This window comes from Triticum dicoccoides, chromosome 4B, assembly GCF_002162155.2.
Source record: "Triticum dicoccoides isolate Atlit2015 ecotype Zavitan chromosome 4B, WEW_v2.0, whole genome shotgun sequence".
NCBI classification, from domain to species: Eukaryota; Viridiplantae; Streptophyta; class Magnoliopsida; order Poales; family Poaceae; genus Triticum; species Triticum dicoccoides.
In genome coordinates, this window is record NC_041387.1 from 44,669,177 (window position 1) to 44,686,995 (window position 17,819).

The 17,819-nt window shown below is 46.7% G+C and overlaps 2 protein-coding genes across 2 annotated transcripts; both read left to right on the top strand.

Moving 5' to 3' along the window:
* The first annotated feature begins 4,200 nt into the window (after positions 1-4,200).
* Positions 4,201-14,881, top strand: LOC119294896 (FIP1[V]-like protein). Its single transcript, XM_037573177.1, has 9 exons — positions 4,201-4,999; positions 6,470-6,693; positions 7,081-7,210; positions 7,299-7,367; positions 7,456-7,599; positions 8,272-8,370; positions 8,453-8,733; positions 9,571-11,215; positions 13,595-14,881. The coding sequence occupies exons 1-9, from the start codon at positions 4,277-4,279 to the stop codon at positions 14,162-14,164; spliced, it is 3,885 nt and encodes a 1,294-aa protein (XP_037429074.1). The 5' UTR covers positions 4,201-4,276; the 3' UTR covers positions 14,165-14,881.
* Positions 14,882-15,726: 845 nt separating this feature from the next.
* Positions 15,727-16,339, top strand: LOC119293307. The gene has a single exon (XM_037571823.1). The coding sequence runs from the start codon at positions 15,855-15,857 to the stop codon at positions 16,131-16,133; it is 279 nt and encodes a 92-aa protein (XP_037427720.1). The 5' UTR covers positions 15,727-15,854; the 3' UTR covers positions 16,134-16,339.
* Positions 16,340-17,819: the final 1,480 nt, after the last annotated feature.

A 17,819-nucleotide genomic window follows, 5' to 3' on the forward strand; every position in this document is an offset into this window, starting at 1 on the left:
CACTGGACAGGGCTGCACACCTCGCACAGCAGCTGTCTCACTCTAGACAGCTGCCACTGCCACAACCCTTTGTCCCAGACCTGACCCCGATGGGCCCAAATCGAGCCCACACTTACCCCTCCTTCTGCATCGGCGCCTCCAGGAGGGCAGCCGTATGCCCACACCCGAGTTGACCGCTGGTCGCCGCACTCCGGGAGCTCCCGCCACTCTTGGTCAAACTCCACACAGCTGTCGTCACCATGGGAGCCGATCCGCACGGCCCTCCACTCTCGCACCGGCACAATATGTAGGCGTTGTTCCTCGACAGACTACTCCGCTCCTCCGCGAATCTCCGTCTCACGCCATGGCCTGACCTCGCGCCGCTCGCGTGATGCCACCCCTTCGCGCAAAGGGGCGGGGGAGGGAGGGGGCGTCTGGGCTTGCTGAGCTCGCCCGCCGCCTTTGACGGCCAGACCCCATCGCCATCTGGGACGGGGGTCTCTGGCATCTAGGGTTAGCTCTCTGGAACCGCCCACGCGTGCAGTCTGGGAGGGAGGGGAAAGTTTTTGCTCCTGTAAATATCAGTTTTGATAAAAGCACGTTTAGATGTGCTCTAAGTATTGCACATGTAAATCCTATGTCATCAATTTACGCTAAGCTTCATGCAAGTATTTTTTTTAATTGATTGAGTTACTTAGATGTGTGATAAACTCAAATAATATATTGAAAACCGGACTAAAATTGACCCGACCACCCATAAGAAGACACGCCGCCGAGGCACAAATTTGCCCTATGGACGAAATCAAATCACAGAATGAACTGCCCGTGAAACTATTTCATGCGGCTGACCTTTTTGTGTGACGCCCGACACGAAGGCGCCACACTACACTGTGCAACGCCTCACAGATAGGCGCTACACGCCTGGCCAGCGTTGCACCCCAGACTGCCTAAAAATTGCTAAGTCAATGTGCAGAGCCTAAGAGCTAGGCGATGCACTGTATAGTGGGGCGCCTAGCTCTCAGGCGCTGCACTAGTGGTTGCACTATAAAATGAAGCAACCACTAGTGCAACGCCTAGAAGCTAGCGCTGCACACCGACTTAGTAATTTTTGGGTCACACGGATGCGACGATGGCCAGGCGTGTAGCGCCTATCTGTGAGGCGTTGCACAGTGTAGTGTGGCGCCTTCGTGTCAGGCGTCGCACAAAAAGGTCAGCCGCATGAAATAGTTTCACGGACAGTTAATTCTGTGATTTGATTTCATCCATAGATCAAATTTGTCAATTTTGCCAGCCGCGAGAAGTAGAGATGAGCTTGCATCCGAGATAGCAAGAGAGAACCAAGTTTTCTGCCAAACCAGCCAACAAAAGCTGACATTTCTTTTCACCTGGCGAGCGCTGGTGGTTACGCGCTACAGATCGTTAGTCCATTTAGATGCATCACTCGATCGGATTTGGCGTTACGTCACTGACCGAACCAACCCAGATCACGTGGACAGTATGCCAAATTCAAGCAGTGACTCGAGTCACGTAACGGTATCGCTCGAGTGGAACTGCCTGGCATAACGGTGCCAGAATTTAGACTGACGTAAGCTACTCCTTCCGATCCATATTAATTGACACTGATTTAATACAACTTTAGTAATAGAAAATACATCAGTAAAGATAGTGCATGGCACATGCGGGCAAGCTTTCGCCCTATGTCCAAATTCTAAAAATTTACACGTATAGTCTACATATGTACTTAATGACTAGTGAAGCATGACTAATAAATGACAAACTTTCAAACTTGCAAATTCAAACTCCACCCAAAACCAACTTCACAAAAATCTTTATTTGCCACTCGGTATGTAAGTTGACGTCATGGCGAACTCGAACTCCGACATCGATAGAGAAGAACGCAATTGTGCTACCAATGATGATAACACCACGATGGTGTAAGGATTGCGACTTGAGTATGCCCAGCCGACGACCGCCCGCCTCCGCCGCCGGCGATTTTGTGCCCGGTAATGCCACCGCCGCCCGTCCGTCCAGCCGCGCCACCCTAGCCGCCGTCGACCCGTCGATTTTAGTCCGCCCCGCCAATGACCGTGCGGCCGATTCAGAGGTTCGCCGGACCTCTGGCGGCTGTAGCAGCTCACGGGCGCCTTCCCTGGTAGCCGTTGTCTGCCGCCGAAGCTAGTAGGCCAGCCACACGACCATTTCAATCCACCGAGCCGGTGGTTTCTCGGTCGTTGCCGCCGTTGTTGCGACGCCGCGAGCAGAGTCCTCCGGCAGCCGCGCGGGCGTCCAAAGGTTATTGAAGCAGCCATCGCCCACTCATACCCTTTGTGCTGCCCATCAACGCCCCGACCCGCCACCGGCCGGTTTCTTCCTCGCACGCGACGTGTTTGATAAAATTATTTATTAGAGTAGGAGGTTTACATTACCAAATATATCATTTATTGGAGTTGCACTTTTACATCATCAATATGCATCATCTGTTGGAGTTGCCCTTTTTTAAAAGATGTAAAATGCATTTTTTGAAGATGTAACCTGTTTTACATGTCCAAAATTTACATCATCTATTGAAGATGTTGTTACATCTTCTGTAGGTGTTGTATTTTACATCTTCTGGAGACAGATATGTAAAAAAATCACATCTACGTCATCTGTTGAAGATGGTTTTGAGTCTCAAAGATGAAAAAGTAAGCTATTTTTACATCTACATCATCTATTAAAGATACTCTTAATATATATACTTCCTCCGTTCCTAAATGCAAGTCTTTGTAGATATTCCTATAAGAGACTACATACGGAGCAAAATGAGTGAATTTACACTCTAAAATGCATCTATGTATATCCGTATGTGTACAAAGGAGGGAGTACTAATCAGACTAAAATCGTGGCAACTGTCCACTCAGAGCGACACTGGCCGACGTGACCACCCACGAGAAGACGCAGACGCCGCCGAGAAGTGGACATGAGCTTGCATCCGAGATAGCAAAGAGAGAACGAAGTTTTCTGCCAAACCAGCCCACAAAAGCTGACCTTTCTTTTCACCTGGTGAGCGCTGGTGGTTCCGCGCTACAGATCGTTTCTTCCCTCCTTTTTGACGAGGGGACGCGCTACAGATCGTTGGTCCATTTAGATGCATCATCGTCACTTGACGAGCTTTGGCGTTACGTCACTGGCCGAGCAAAAACCCTGTCCACTGCGTAACGGTGTCGCTCGAGTGGAACTGCGTGGCATAACGGTGCCAAAATTAAGACCGACGTAAGCTACTTCTTTCTATCCATATTAATTGACGCTGATTTAATACAACTTTAGTAACAGAAAATACATCAATAAAGATAGTGCATGGCACATGCGGGCGAGCTTTCACCCTACGTCCAAAATTTAAAAATTTACACGTAAAATTTACATATGTACTTAATGACGGGTGAAGTGTGAAAGTACCCCTCTGTTTTAAAATAAGTGTCTACTTTTTACTAAAGTTAGTATAAAATCGAGACACTTATTTTGAGACATAGGGACTCTGTCTAGCAAGCTTTCAAACTTACAAATTCACACTCTACCCACCATCAAGTTCACAAATATCTTTATTTGCCACTCGGTATGTATGTTGACGTCACGGCGAACTTGAACTCCGACATTGATAGCGAAGAACGCAACTGTGCTATCGAGGATAACAACACCGTGATCGTGTAAGGATTGCGACTTGAGTGTTGCAAAAGGAAGTTTGAGTGTGTTTTTATGATGGATATCATTTGGCGGCGTCTCATATAACATACTATATTTTTATTGCCTTAGTTGTACATCTTTTTCTCTATGCTTAACGAGGGGTGCAAATGTGTATTGTTTAGGGTAGCCGGTGGCCCTATCTAGTCCAACCAAATGAACCGCATTTTTTTTAATTTATTTGGTTGAACAAAATATGGCTAGGCGTCAAATCTTGAACGTACAACTAAGCAAAATCGAGTGTGGTTAGATCATCAACAACAACAACAACAAGTTAAAAACCCGTACACAATGTGGTGAACTCGTGACCAGTGGATGTACATGTTACATATCCTGATCCGAGATATCAGAATATCTCTGAGTTAATTTTACCTGGTGAGCAATCTTGGAATCAATCGGAAAATAAAATAAAATCTCACAGTTAATATTTTTCCAGTAAAAAAGTAAGCAAGGAACCCCTAAAACCGAGAGCTCTTCTCCTAATAGGCAGAGCTCCAAAACGAACTTGGCGACTCTCCCCCCGACCCTCACCCCCATCGCCCGCCGCCTTCGGCCTCCCCCGCCCGATCTCGCCGTCGCCATGGAGGACGACGACGAGTTCGGCGACCTCTACACGGACATCGTCCTCCCGACGGCCGAGCCCCCCAGGCCGCCGCCGCTCGCCGAAACCCCGCCGCGCGCAGCCCCGGCCCCAAACCCTAATTCCGCGCCAGCTCCCGCGTCGGCCGCGGCAGCGGCGGGCGCCGAGGAAGACGACGACGACGACTGGCTGCTCGGAGGGGGCGAACCCCTCGCCGGGGTCGACCCCACCACCGACTGGGTCGACGAGGACGACGATGGCGGCGCGGCCCCCGCCGTGAAGCGCGAGGTTGATGCGAAGCCGCCGCCCCCCGCCGCGGAGGATCCCGATCCGCTCATGGGGGTCGGCGCGGACGACCCCGGGGCGGCCATCCCGGGGCTCTCGTCCTCGGCGGCGGCCGGTGGTGCGGCCGGGAGCGAGGACTGGGATAGCGACAGCGAGGACGACCTCCAGATCGTGCTCAACGAGACGGACGGACGCCGGCGGCTCGGGGAGGACGAAGGCGACGACGAGGACGGGGAAGACCTCCTCATCGTCGCCGATGGGCCTCACATCCCCGGCATGGAGGAGCAGGAGTGGGTGGAGGACGGGACAGCGGCTGGGCCCGAGGGAGAGAGAAAAGAGGGCGGTGAGCCTGGGAAGACGGGCCCCATGCCGGGCGGGAGGATCGGGTACAGTGGCGGCGGCCCGGGGTTCAACCCGCAGCACCATTCCATGTTCAAGGTCAGTTATTCGGGCCAAGAAGCCGTTCGATGCGCTCGGCCCACCCCCAAAGAGGGAGACGGCGTAAACCCGGGTTGCAACTCGCTATGCTTTAGGTTGTACTGTGTAAATTCCTGATAAAGTTTAGTTTCTTCCTTAGATTCTTTTGCATTCCTGCTTACTGTCCGACAATGTATACTGTAAATGCAATTTATATAACATATAAAGGGAACAAAGGAAAATACAATGATTTTGCATTTACTTTTTCATGCTTCCGTATAGCAACTTCAAGAGCCTTCTGAATGTTTAATCCCCGTGGTGGAGTTATAATTCTTTGTTTAGTTTGTGAAGTAGTTAACAAGATGGCGGCATCGATACAGATTGGTCACTGAATTTCAAGTCAGTAACTTCATTTCAGATGCTGGTGTGATGTAGATGAAGTCAGCCATTTCGAGGGACATGCCGGTTATTTCATGATACGAGATACTGGCAAGGTTGGCAGGTGCTCGAAGCTGGCAATATCACTGTTGTCCAGTAAGAGATAAGGCACACATTAGTTGACCCAGCTCCAAGAGCGGGCACTATGATGTACATAAGTTTGCTTGTCAAGCCCAATCTTCAGGCTGTGTCCAAAATATCTCGTTGTTCTAGCTACACGCACTCAAGTTACAGTATTCGTTGGCTGTACGCGCTCAAGTCACATTCTCCCTGACTGTAGGTCTGATAGTTCTAGCTATTTCTCTGTGCTAAACTCGACTACAGAACTCTGGGGAAATTGGCAAACAGCTGCTGACAGGCGTTTTCCTGTTCCTTGCCGCGAACACAAATATTGACTCTACCTCTAGCAGGAGAGAGTTTAACAATCCTGCACTGGGACTCTTAGGACTAATGGTCATTTGACTGTGGTTGGACCCTGTATGATCAAAGAAGGCCTGAATGATTTAGGTGCAGTTGTAACTGTTCAATCCTAAATGTATCGGCACATTTTGTCAGTGTGGAATTTTGTTCTATTGATATCTGCCTGGATATAACTAGCTGCTCAGAGCTCTAGCATAGTCAAATTACGTACTACTATTAACCTGGGGATGTGAGATCAGATCTCTTGCAAGTTAATGATAAATTCTATGCATCAGTGCATGTGCTATTATCTTTAATATAATAATTGCTTATCAAGCAATACCTGTAGTGGGATCAAATATGTTCTTCTGCTACATGACACTTTCCTAAACCATTTTCAAAGTATGGCAACACTGGACAGCATGGGGATCCCAATTGAATATTAAATCAAGCGCAGTTCAAGTTCATTTCACGAACTACATGGTCTTTTGCATATATATTCATCATCTGTTCTCATGGCTTGACTGTTGGCAAAGGGATGATGTTAAGTACTTGGAAAGTTGTTGGTTGGGAAATGAGTGTTCCCGTTCACCTTTTTTACTTGTTAAACCCTCTCTTTGATTATTTTGATAATCTTTGTTCTCCCTCCTGCAGTATGTACGACCTGGTGCTCCAACCGGTGGGGCTCCTGGTGCTCCTGGCCAATTCCGTCCACCTGGACCCCAGGGACCTTTTTCTGGTCGAGGAAGAGGAGACTGGCGGCCTGGTGCTGGTAGGGGCATGAATAAAGGTTTTCATTCAGGCTATGGAATGACTCCATGGGGTGGTGCTGGTCGTGGTTTCGGTGGCGGACTAGATTTCACACTTCCTCCTCACAAGTAAGTTAACTGGTAGACATGATAAGACCCGTAGGTCATTTTATGCTTCGCTCGCTGCAAACTCTGTTTATCTGTTGCAGTTGTGAGCGTGCATTAGGGTTATTATTGTTACATGCTCTGGCAAATGCCAATTTTGCATGCACTTAAAAGGAATTTAACTCAACACTTTGAATATATCTACCATTCTCAACTCAAGCGCGCAGAGTCAAGCCATATACTAATATTTGTTACTTTTTTTTTTGGATGAGGGGGGGTGGGGATTGAATTCTAGGTTGGAATCAAGGAATTATTTGTGTGCTTCCCGTTGTTATTTCAGTTATATCTGGACAACTATTCTATTTTATGCTCATTATATGCCTTCTCCTAAACACAATTTATTCGTCTCAGGATAATTTTTGATATTGACATTGACACCACATTTGAGGAAAAGCCATGGAAATACTCTGGTGCTGAAATTTCAGACTTCTTCAACTTTGGGCTTGATGAGGAGAAATGGAAAGACTACTGCAAGCAACTGGTCAGTCCTTGTTTAACATTTGGTAGCAATATAGTTTTTTCCCCTTCTCTATTGTCCTTCTGTAAACTACTGATATATTTTTCACCAGGATCAATCACGATTGGAGTCCACAATGCAATCTAGAATACGGGTGTACGAGAGTGGGCGCTCAGAACAGGTTCCTTCTAACCTCATTTGCTGAAACATTGATCCAATGAGCTATGTACTTTTGTGCCTGTTAACAGTATTTAATTGGTTTTATTCAGGACTACGATCCAGATTTGCCACCGGAGCTAGCTGCTGCGGCTGGCCATCACGACATATCTGCTGATAATCGGAATAAAGTAGATAATGGACATGCAGATTTCAGTGCCCAAGGGAGAGTTCCTACAAGCAACCGACCTGCAGTGGTAACCCCACGACGTCTCTGTGTACACGTATTTGGTTCACATTTTTTAGTCTTTCATATTCTCTCCGTTTTTATGTACAAAGGCCACTACCAAAAATACAGTTTGCATCTATACAAGTCCACTATCTCTTCCTGAGAAGAATTGCTTAGATTTTTGCCTAGTATGATGGTGCTTATTTATGCAAATGTTGCATGCAGCTATAGAGAAAGCGGCACCACATGCAACATGTTTAATTAGCCCGGAACACGAGAGGTTTTCCACACAATTAATCGCACCATTTATTAGTTGGCTTTGTTTTCTTGGTATCTGAAAAATGTGATAAAGGCCTTGTATTCAAAAACGGAGGGAGTATCTTGTTTAGCTATCCTTGTTTACTTATGTACTCTCACATTCTGTTGTACACTTGTACATGTGCTACAATACAGTTTTCGACATACAACCATGTGCATCTTTTCAGTAATCATGTGACATTTGGTTACCATTCTGTAGTTTTGAGTTATCTTTATTTTAAACTACTACTTAGAAATTAGTTCCTCATTGGAAGTTAAAAACTGTGCTGGTCATCATGCAAAACTATCAGAAATTGTAGGTGTGTTTTTGTTCTTTTATTTGTTTGGTGTTACCGTTCACTGTTCAGTCAAACTACTAAGAGTATCTTTTTTCCCTCTCCAGATGATGGGCAGACCTATACAAGTTGAAACTGGTTATGGAGAACGTTTTCCGTCTGCTGATACACGTCCGCGAATGCGTGATTCGGATTCTGTTATAGAGGTAAGTTGTCATCCTGCTTTGGCATATGTTTAAATTGTCTCACTAGGAGCTCTTCAATTCTAAGCATTGTCTCTGGTTTCAGATTGTATGTGAGGCTCCGGCAGATGATCCAATAGTTGCTGATAGTTCAGTGGATCAGTCTGAGAAGGATTCTCAAGGAGGTAAAAAAAGCAACGGTGTTGAGGAGAGCGAGGTGTATACACCAGAGAAGACGAATAATTCTTCTTATAATTCCACCTTGGGAAAGGCAGAACATACCAGAAGGTTGCCTGTCTCATCTGAAGGTGATATGCTCACATCAGATGTTCACGGCCGTTCCCCGCCGAACTACAAAATAAGGGGCTCTCCTTCTCGTGGAGTAAGGTATGCAGTATCTACAAACCAAACTTGTTAATCCTAGCTAAATTATTTGTGCTGCAGTTGGCATTACGGTTGATTTTGATAATCTCGTTTTCTCAGAACTAATTTTCTGCATCAGATTATAGATAAATTCAGCACATAGCAGTTCAACAACAGCAAACTGAGTTTTAGTCTGTATTGGTGTGATTACATGAATGTTACTTCTGGATTAGAGTGAGCCAGTTGCGGTGGTCTTTTTAGCCTTTAAGTAGCAGTCCTGTTCGAAAGATCATAGTGAATTACAGTGAGTCTAGTTTATTGAAGGCCAGGCCATTGCACATTCCACCTTCACTAGACCAGATGATAGCCAAGATGTTCTCACTGAAGGAGCCAAGTTTAGTTTATATGAATCCAGTTTTTTGAAGTCCAAGGCCGTTGCACATTCCATCTTAACTAGACCAGATCATGGCCAAGGTGCTCTCACTTAAGGAGCCAAGTGGCCAGCAATTCATGCCACAGTGATACCCCTTCTACCACTATTCACATGCACGGTTACACGTAACTGATGGATTGTCATTCACATGCACGGTTACATTTAACTGATGGATTGCCATTCCATGATGTGGTAGTCTGTATTGTGTTTCAATATCGAAGCCGTCCAGTATTTCATTAGTCTCTTGCCCAATTGCAAGGTTAATGCCAGGATGTTGGATTCTGGAGATCATTGGATGATGTCATTGTTCTAATTTCTCTAGCATATGCTTCCCATATTCCTTGTATTTTTTAGTTTTACGTCCTTCAGCATTTTGTTTTTGTCGAAGTTTTATCTCTGATGCTTGCCCTCAAATTGTTATTTAAAAGGTTGAAAGGACGCTCTCAGGGTGTAAACCCTAGCCGAGAAGCTGAAAGCTCCAATGAAGTACCTCGCAAAACAACATCCTCCAAGAGACGCCGTGATACCCCGAGAGATAGCAAACCTGTTGATGACTCGGAAACTAAGGATGGCTTAAAAGGGTCACCTACTGTTGCTGATGAAACGACAGACAAGCTGAGCACAGAAGATCAATTTGCTGATAATGATGATAGGCTTGCTTTGGTTGATAGTGCTGAAGCAGATGCTGATGATGCTATCTCAGAACCTCACATGGCTAGTGATACGAATGAGGGTGATCACGAGGATCATTCTAGTAAAAGGCAGAAGATCATTTCTAAGGTTGAGCAGCCCCCTAGACACAATAATAGTAGTGATCAAGTCGATTTGAAGACACTGAATAGTGAAAACAGTAGAGGAGTGAGGTCTGGTAGCAGCAAAGATAATCAGAAACGCCTTGAATCTGGTGAAGAAGTTCTGCAGGATAGGCGATCCAGACGTGTAAATGATGCGAGAAGGCATCATGATGGAGAAGAACGTGATCCCCGTCGAAAGGATGTGTCTGCTCGAGACATCAAACCTGAAATAGAAAGGACACATCTGGCTTCTAGAGGTAGGGATGATATCCACCATCCTTATGGGAACAGAGATCGGGACGTACGCGGTAAAAGTTTTGATAGGGTAAGAGAAACTGAAATTTTGCAGAGGAGAGAAGACAGCATGCACAACAGAAGAGGCAAGGAGGAAGATTTGAGACTCAACTACAATGCTGAAGTTGGTGCAAGACAGAGAAATAAGTTGAGACCTATTGATAGGAATGACAGGGATGAAGATCCTCATCCAAGGAAATTGCTGGATGATGGTGACTGGAGGGGCTCTAGACAAAGAGAGCGTGGTGATATGGTTTTGAATAGTCGTGAAAGTTTAGATGATTCTCATATCAAGAGAAAGAAAGATGAAGAGAACACCAGGAGAATGAAACCCGAGAATGAAGATGCAGTGCACGGTTATAGAGGAAGGGATGATCCAAACAGAAGGAAGAGAGAACGGGATGATGGAATTGATCAGAAAAGAAGAGACGATGGTGTTAGGATGCGGGAGAAGGCTGATGATCGTAGTTTTGTGAAGAATAAAGAGGACAACTTGCGACAGAGAGAGAAGGACGACAAGCAGAGGCCTAAGCATGAAAGCACACTGCTCCTTCAGAGAGAAGAAGGCAGAGGAACTGGTCGGGGTGGACGGGTTATGGATGAAAAAATTGTCAGTGGTGGTAGGAAGAAGGATGAATCAAGATCTGCATTGTTGAGCAAAGAAACCCAAGAGCGCAGCAAACATAATGAGCCTGGGAGGAGAGGTCAAGGTGCAGAAGAAAACAACACGCAGAATAAAGGGCGAGCTGATGTGCGTCCACGTGATGACAATCCCAATAACAATGAAAGGAACTCCAGACAAGATAAAATAAACAAGACCCATGACAATAATCGTGTATCTAGCAGTTCTGATGCTCGCCAGGCTAATAGGGATAAGCCCAGGGAGAGCACAAGAAAGGGCAGAGGCTCTGTGCCAAATGAGCAAGATCTTCACAGATCTAGCAAGAGAAGACGGGAAGACCATGAAAGCCATCGTAGTGGGAAGGTAAGAAATTCTTGTTGAAAGTAACTTTCAAAAGACATAGGCATTAGAAATTCAGGCAATTGACTAATCACCAGGTGGTGATGTGTGTTTGAGACATCTGACTTGAAACAGATTAGTGTTGTGTTTTTAAAGCTTTGCAGATCTTATACCTCTTTTGTTACAAAAGATATTGCAATATAGATGAATCATGAATTTATGATAGGATGTATTCTTAATATGCACATAGGTGTACTTTATTGTTAAAAGAAGAGCTTTTACTTAAATACTGCATGGTTCTTATTCCAAGTAAAGTTGTGTTGCATAATTGGTGACAACCATTTACCTCTATGTCTTCTGGGTTAGTCAGTGAATTTGTTTTCATAATTCTTTGATGATTGTTTTATTTTTCTGCCAAAGCCTAATCGTAATATGATATTCAAGTGCCGTTTTTCTTTTGTAACTGACAAGTTGAGTATGGTCAGATTCGTTGCTGTGTTTTTATGTTACGGTTTGAGTGCCCACATAATTCGCCGCAATGGTTCCAAATAAACCACACTATTACTTAAACCAAATTAAGTCACAATTAAGTATGGTGCATATTCTTTCCTATACATAATCAGCCTATCCTTATTACTGTGATGTAATATGCTCAACAACGATGCGGCATCAAGGAACACGATTGAATTCCCTGTTGCAGTGTTAAAAAATATACGTAATCAGCCTGTTAACAGAGGCATCAAAATGATCAACTAGCATGGTTAGTTAGTTAGTTAGGTACACACCCAAAGGAAGTGATGAATTGGTCCGAGGAAAATTGGAACATATGGTGTTTGTCATTGCCAAGAAGAATATCAGAGGTTGAGGTTGAGTAAGTGACCTCACAGCAGAATTGTGTGGCTCTGCAGTTGAAGAGTAGGTCGACATGAGGGTTAACTAGTGTTTGCTACTACAATTAGAATAGCAAAACAACTAGTATATAGTTAGATACAGGATAGAATTTCCTCTTGGGGACGTCAAGGCAGATTGTCACATGGCGAAGTTACAAGCCAAAACACAATACAGCAAAACAGTTGACTGATGCGTGTTTTTGCATTTTCTGCACCTTGCATGCATTTTCCTGAGAAATTCTCATTAAGCATTCAACTATTATACCCCGCAAACAAAAGATCCTTGATTATATTATACATAAACACCAGTTTGATTCAATTGTACACTGCGGTGATATTCACCATTCGTGGTGGTGACCATCAAGTATGGCAGTGGTTGAAGGAGTGAAGCAGTGTTGGTCACTGGACAAGATAGACGATCATCACCTAGTCTATAGTGGGCAGTCATAGACTGTTGTGGAGTGGCTACTAGGGGTGCACATGGTCTATTGCTTGGCCTAAGGCTGTTGTAGGTGAGCTGGGGGATACTAACTACCAAGAGCTATTGCTCGAGTGTTACGTTGCCTTGATCAACCAAAATTGTGGGGATGGCAGATATCAACGAAGGGGGCCAGTTGCTGCATAGAAATAGGGTGGTTATCTTGTGCACAAGTGTGACCGGATGAGTGTATAAAATATCTTGAGCTTGGGAGTAAGACCAGAACCATGTAGATGTGGAAGGGAGTTTCTAGACAGCCTTGCCCTTGCACAATGCTGTCTAGAAATAAACAATACTACTACTGAATAATCAGTTGCCAATCCACAATCTCTACCCTCTCCCGGTACACGTGGTGCATTGAAGACATCTATACTTTTGGTAAAATGTAGCCTTTTCTCTTCTGCATACTAGGCAAATTATAAAACATGTGGGCTGGTTCCTTTCCCCATCCGCCACTGTAAAGGATGTACCTGTTTATTGCTTGTGAGTTGTGAGGCATTTAGATCTTTCTTGTCTGGGCAGAAAATTTGCATGCGCATTGAGTGTTATAATAAGGCACTAGAAACTTTTAACATAAAATTCAACTGGTGTCGGCGTTCTTAATGATTTTGGATCACTTCATGATTTGCTTGGATAATTATCAGACGTATTTATGCACACTGGAATTCTTTATAGAACATTCTTCTGGTCGGCTGGTGGCACACTAGTGGCTCTGGTTTCTGAGTGCACCTCTGGTTTTTAATGCATGCTGTCCCATGTTTAAGAATTAGCTAGATTTCATTCATGGGGTGAATTGATTTATGTGTTTACTCATCTGCAACATTTTGGTCTCTGTTGAATAACAAAAGTATAGTTCTCTTGCAAAAGAAAACTTGCTGCTAGTTGAAAAATGAAGAGCACGGCACCGGTATATGAATAAACATATGATTTTTTTGTGGAAATTTACTGCTTGGTGGGCTTATGTTTTTAGATTTTGTTTTAACTCTTTGGAATATTCACCCTCCTCAACCCAAATGCAAACACAACTTTGTATAGGTTGAGGTGAAAGGAGGGAGGGAGCAAGAAAATGGTAGGGATCATGCTACATCATCCAAAACGAGCAAGAATCCTCAACGACATGATTCATTTGTGAAACAAGGGGAAGAAGAAGCCATGTCAGACGATGAGAACACCGATGATTCAAGAAGGGGTCGGTCTAAGCTGGAGCGATGGACAAGCCACAAAGAGATTGACTATAGTACTATTGATAATGAGACCACACATGCATTTCCTTCCATCAAAGCTGATGTTCAACCCCCCACTGCTGATGCGTCAGGTAAATCTGATGTTCCTGCTATAGTTGTCAGTTCGGACATGAAGAACAGTGGTGATAATGGGCAAGCCTCTGAGATGACGGCTGAAGAGCGTGACCGACATCTAGACACGGTTGAGAGGCTCAAGAGAAGAAGCGAACGTTTCAAACTTCCCATGCCTGGCGAGAAGGAGGTACCCCAGAACAAAAAGGTTGATGCTGAAGTGCAGACTCCCCACAATGAATCGCCTGCTGCTGACGTTGAAGTGAAGCCTGAGCGGCCAGCTCGCAAGAGGAGATGGGCTGGGAGTTGATTGGAAGTCAGAAACATATATCCTCATCTGAAGTGGTGGCACAGCTCATGGAGAAGCTGGAAACGTATCCTCATCTGAGGAAGTCACGGCACAGCTGAGCTCGCGCAATGCTTTTCTCTGTTACAACTGAAAGTTGAACTGATGTATGATCTGTACTGTATAACTTAGATCTGTAACTGTAACCATACATACATGTTCATTTGTGGCTGGGGACCTGGATACTTTTTTTTTCTTTTCCGATTCTTCCCCTTAATTCCGGGGATCGGGAATGTGTGGCACTGGTGCCACCAGACTCCGGGTAGCCATGTGTTCTTTGTGGGAAACCTTGGAGGTTTCCAGCTTCACCTGCTAAGGAGCCACAAGGCACTTTTGAAGCTGGCGTGGGGATGCTGCAAGGCGCCTTGTTATGAGCTGCCATTGGCACACTGGATTTTGCATCACTCTTCTACTGGTGTTACTTGAGAGCTTTTGTTTGTGGGCCAAGAAGAGCTGGGGATCTCTGGAGTGCTTCGAGTTATGACAAGTGCTGTGTGTGTTTGATATTATTATGTGTATGTACATTATGATAATATCTTGGACTGGTGTGCATAGGATGCAACAAGATAGATTCTATAGTACAAGTGCATGTTGCAGTGATGTCGTGGACAATGCATGCGATAATATCCTATACCTGTAGACAGTGGTAGGCAAAAAAAGGTTATATGCTTGTTTAGCTTATTTTTTTCTAGCGATGTACATGTAACTAGTCATCAGGAATTTTGCCTATGGAAAAACTGTCGCCTGATTGAATTTTGGTTGGCACTTGAAGTTGCATATCTGTTGGGAGGTGCTAGTAATACAGTGAAATTGCTCCCCTATTGCGAGCTGATCTCAACAACACGGCCAGCCATTGACCATTGTAGCATAGTAGAAAGCAAGAGTTGCGTCAGGCTCGCGCCGAACCACCTGAGCCGTCAGGCTGGAGCTGGACCAGCGGCCGCGAATGAGCGGCACATCCTCGTGGACCAACTGGTGGTCGGCGATGCTGACCTCCCACGCCTCACCCACCACAAATAATTTTGCTCCCTTCATTTTTCTACTTCTTCCGCCGTATCAACACTGCCCTCACCTCAGTTATCAGTTAAAAAGTAAATAAAAAAATAAACTTTGTCCTCACCAGCTAGAAAAAAAAAACTCCCTCACCAACCGGACGATGGTGTGACGAGATTCCCCCGCCACCGGGGTGCGTGCCGCCGTAGGAACGGCACCCTCGCCCGTTCGCTGGCCGTTGAACCCGAGCTCGTCGCAAAACGGGGTGCGGCCGAGCTGCGTGCGCGCCCCGTGCCCCGCCCGCTCCTCCCACGGGTTCGCGCCGCGAGCCCACCGGATCCCGCTCATACCACGAGCCACCCGGCCGGACCTCCAAACACAGCCCACTGGTTTCCCCCGAGAAACCCCGGGCGGCACGCGCCCGCATGCCGACGTGGCGGGCCTGCCCTATCCGTTTCCAACAGCCACGTCACGCCCATCCCTCTCTCGAACGAACGAACTCCCAAAGCCCGCATTCCCCCATAAATACCCCGCGGAAGCCCAGAAGCAAGCAAAGATACATCCCAATCCAACCCAACCCAATCCAATCTGATCCAATCCAAGATCGTCGTGCTCCTTCTGAAAAGTGTCGATCGAAGCGGATCATACACCTAGCTAAGCGATGGCCCCGAGCGCGTCGATGCTGTTTCTGAGCTACCACCAGCTCCACCACGGCCCCGCCGACGCGCCGCACGTCGACAAGGATGGCGCCGGCGGCTTCCGGTTCGGCCTTGGCAATGTCTTCTTCTCCCTCGGCGTCCTGGCGCCGAAGCGGCGGGATGCGGCGGTGCACGACGGGAAGCAGAGGGCGCGTCAGGCCGGCGGCGAGGAGGAGGAGGAGCCCGCGACGCTGGCGAGCAAGTTCGATGAGGCCGTGCGGCTCAGCTGCTGGTCCTCCTGAAGCTTATCTTAATGAATTTCCGCGTGCTCCTGTAGCTTCTGCCTCTTCGGCCGTGCAAGCATGTGCCGTACCGATCGTTGACAATGGCAGGATATGTGTAGATAAAATGTGGATGTGCATATGAATTTCCTTTCTTTCTGTGTGAAATCCTGGGTACTACTGTTTTCTGAATTATCCCGATCTTAAGATATGCTGCATGAGCTCCATGCCGACGTGTCCTCACGGTCATAGCTTCTCAACTTGAAGCGCCTTTCAAAGGGACAATTTTCAGATTCTACCCGGAATCCCCTAATGAACCTCAAAAGAAAACAACATACGGCTGAATTACCCTGCTCCCACACACCGTCCTCAACTCTAAGTGGGTCTATGAACTTGCAAAGTTTGTCCTTTGAATGGCGAATTTGCGTACTTTTCTTCACGCTCATCGACATGATCTTTGCCATGGACCGGCATTGTCGAGAGATCAGTACTAGCACATTCGAAAAAACAAAAGAGATTAGTACAAGCACGTTACGATGTTATCCCTTGACATTTTTTAGCACATGCTATCCCTTGACATGATTTACAGCCTTTTTTTCGAGGACATGGTTTACATGTGGCTGGCGAGACCAGTGCTGAATCCGGCGGACAGCAGGGGATTCGGCCCACAGCTCTAACTGGGCCTCCAGCAGAATTCTGCCCCAAACTTTACTTAACCCTCCTGCCCCAACCGCGCCATAGGAAAAAAAAAGAACTCGACACCCCCAACCTCTGCCCCTGCTGCTTCCCCCGGCGTTCGCCGCCCCTTCCGATCAGCCGGCAAGTGCATCGCCAAGTCCCAAGTGCATCCATCCATGCATGCATCATCACGGGAAGGCACCAAGGCACCAGAAACACCGCCGGCTTCGTTCCATCGGTGCACGCCACCAAGCGTCTTCGATCAATCAGCGTACACCTCATCCTCAACTTCACGCGCGCGCCGATCCATCGACGAGCCAGCCGCAGGATACTTCGAGCAAACCCTAGCAGCTGTTCGAGCACGACGCCTCCACAGTACCAGGCACGGGAGGGCGAACTCCCATACGCATCTACACCGACTGCTGAAACTACACCACCGTCTCCATCGAGCCGTCTGCTGCAACTGCATCAACTGCATCGACATCTACACCACCGATCGACACCTCTGCATCGACCCTGTGCCACTTCATCGAGCTGTATGACTACGCCGGGCTACGAGCCAACATACTTCTTCAGCACGGCACGACATGAATACCCTGTCGCCACGAGGGACGCTTCCAAGCGACACATCATCGTCCGCACGCCGCTGCAACACCGACACTCCATCGCCAAGGTCTTCATCAACGTGGTCTTCACTAACATCATGGTCGACATACCACCGCCGCCTCGTCCACAATATGGAGAACTAGCGTTCTCTGACAGATTTTTCTGCAAGACGCAACCTCGACGAAGGCAATGACCGCGTCATCCACGACGGCACGACTGCAGCGACACGGCGTCACCATAGTGACGACCACTATATGGTCACACGGTCCTGGCGAAACCGATGTGGGCTCAATGGGTTTCCTCCGGTCCTGGCAAAATCGATGGACTCATTGCCGACGGCACCCTCTGACATTTGCAAGGTGCATCGTCCACGACTGCAGCTCCGTCATCTATAACATAGCGCATTTTTTTGCGCTTTCAGCT

What these genes read in the sequence shown, in the direction of transcription:
- LOC119294896 (XM_037573177.1), top strand. Translation starts at nt 4,277, where the DNA reads ATGGAGGACGACGACGAGTTCGGCGACCTCTACACGGACATCGTCCTC. An exon ending in ATTCGGATTCTGTTATAGAG is followed by an intron (nt 8,371 to 8,452) that starts GTAAGTTGTCAT and finishes CTCTGGTTTCAG; the next exon opens with ATTGTATGTGAGGCTCCGGC. An exon ending in TCTCCTTCTCGTGGAGTAAG is followed by an intron (nt 8,734 to 9,570) that starts GTATGCAGTATC and finishes GTTATTTAAAAG; the next exon opens with GTTGAAAGGACGCTCTCAGG.
- LOC119293307 (XM_037571823.1), top strand. Translation starts at nt 15,855, where the DNA reads ATGGCCCCGAGCGCGTCGATGCTGTTTCTGAGCTACCACCAGCTCCAC.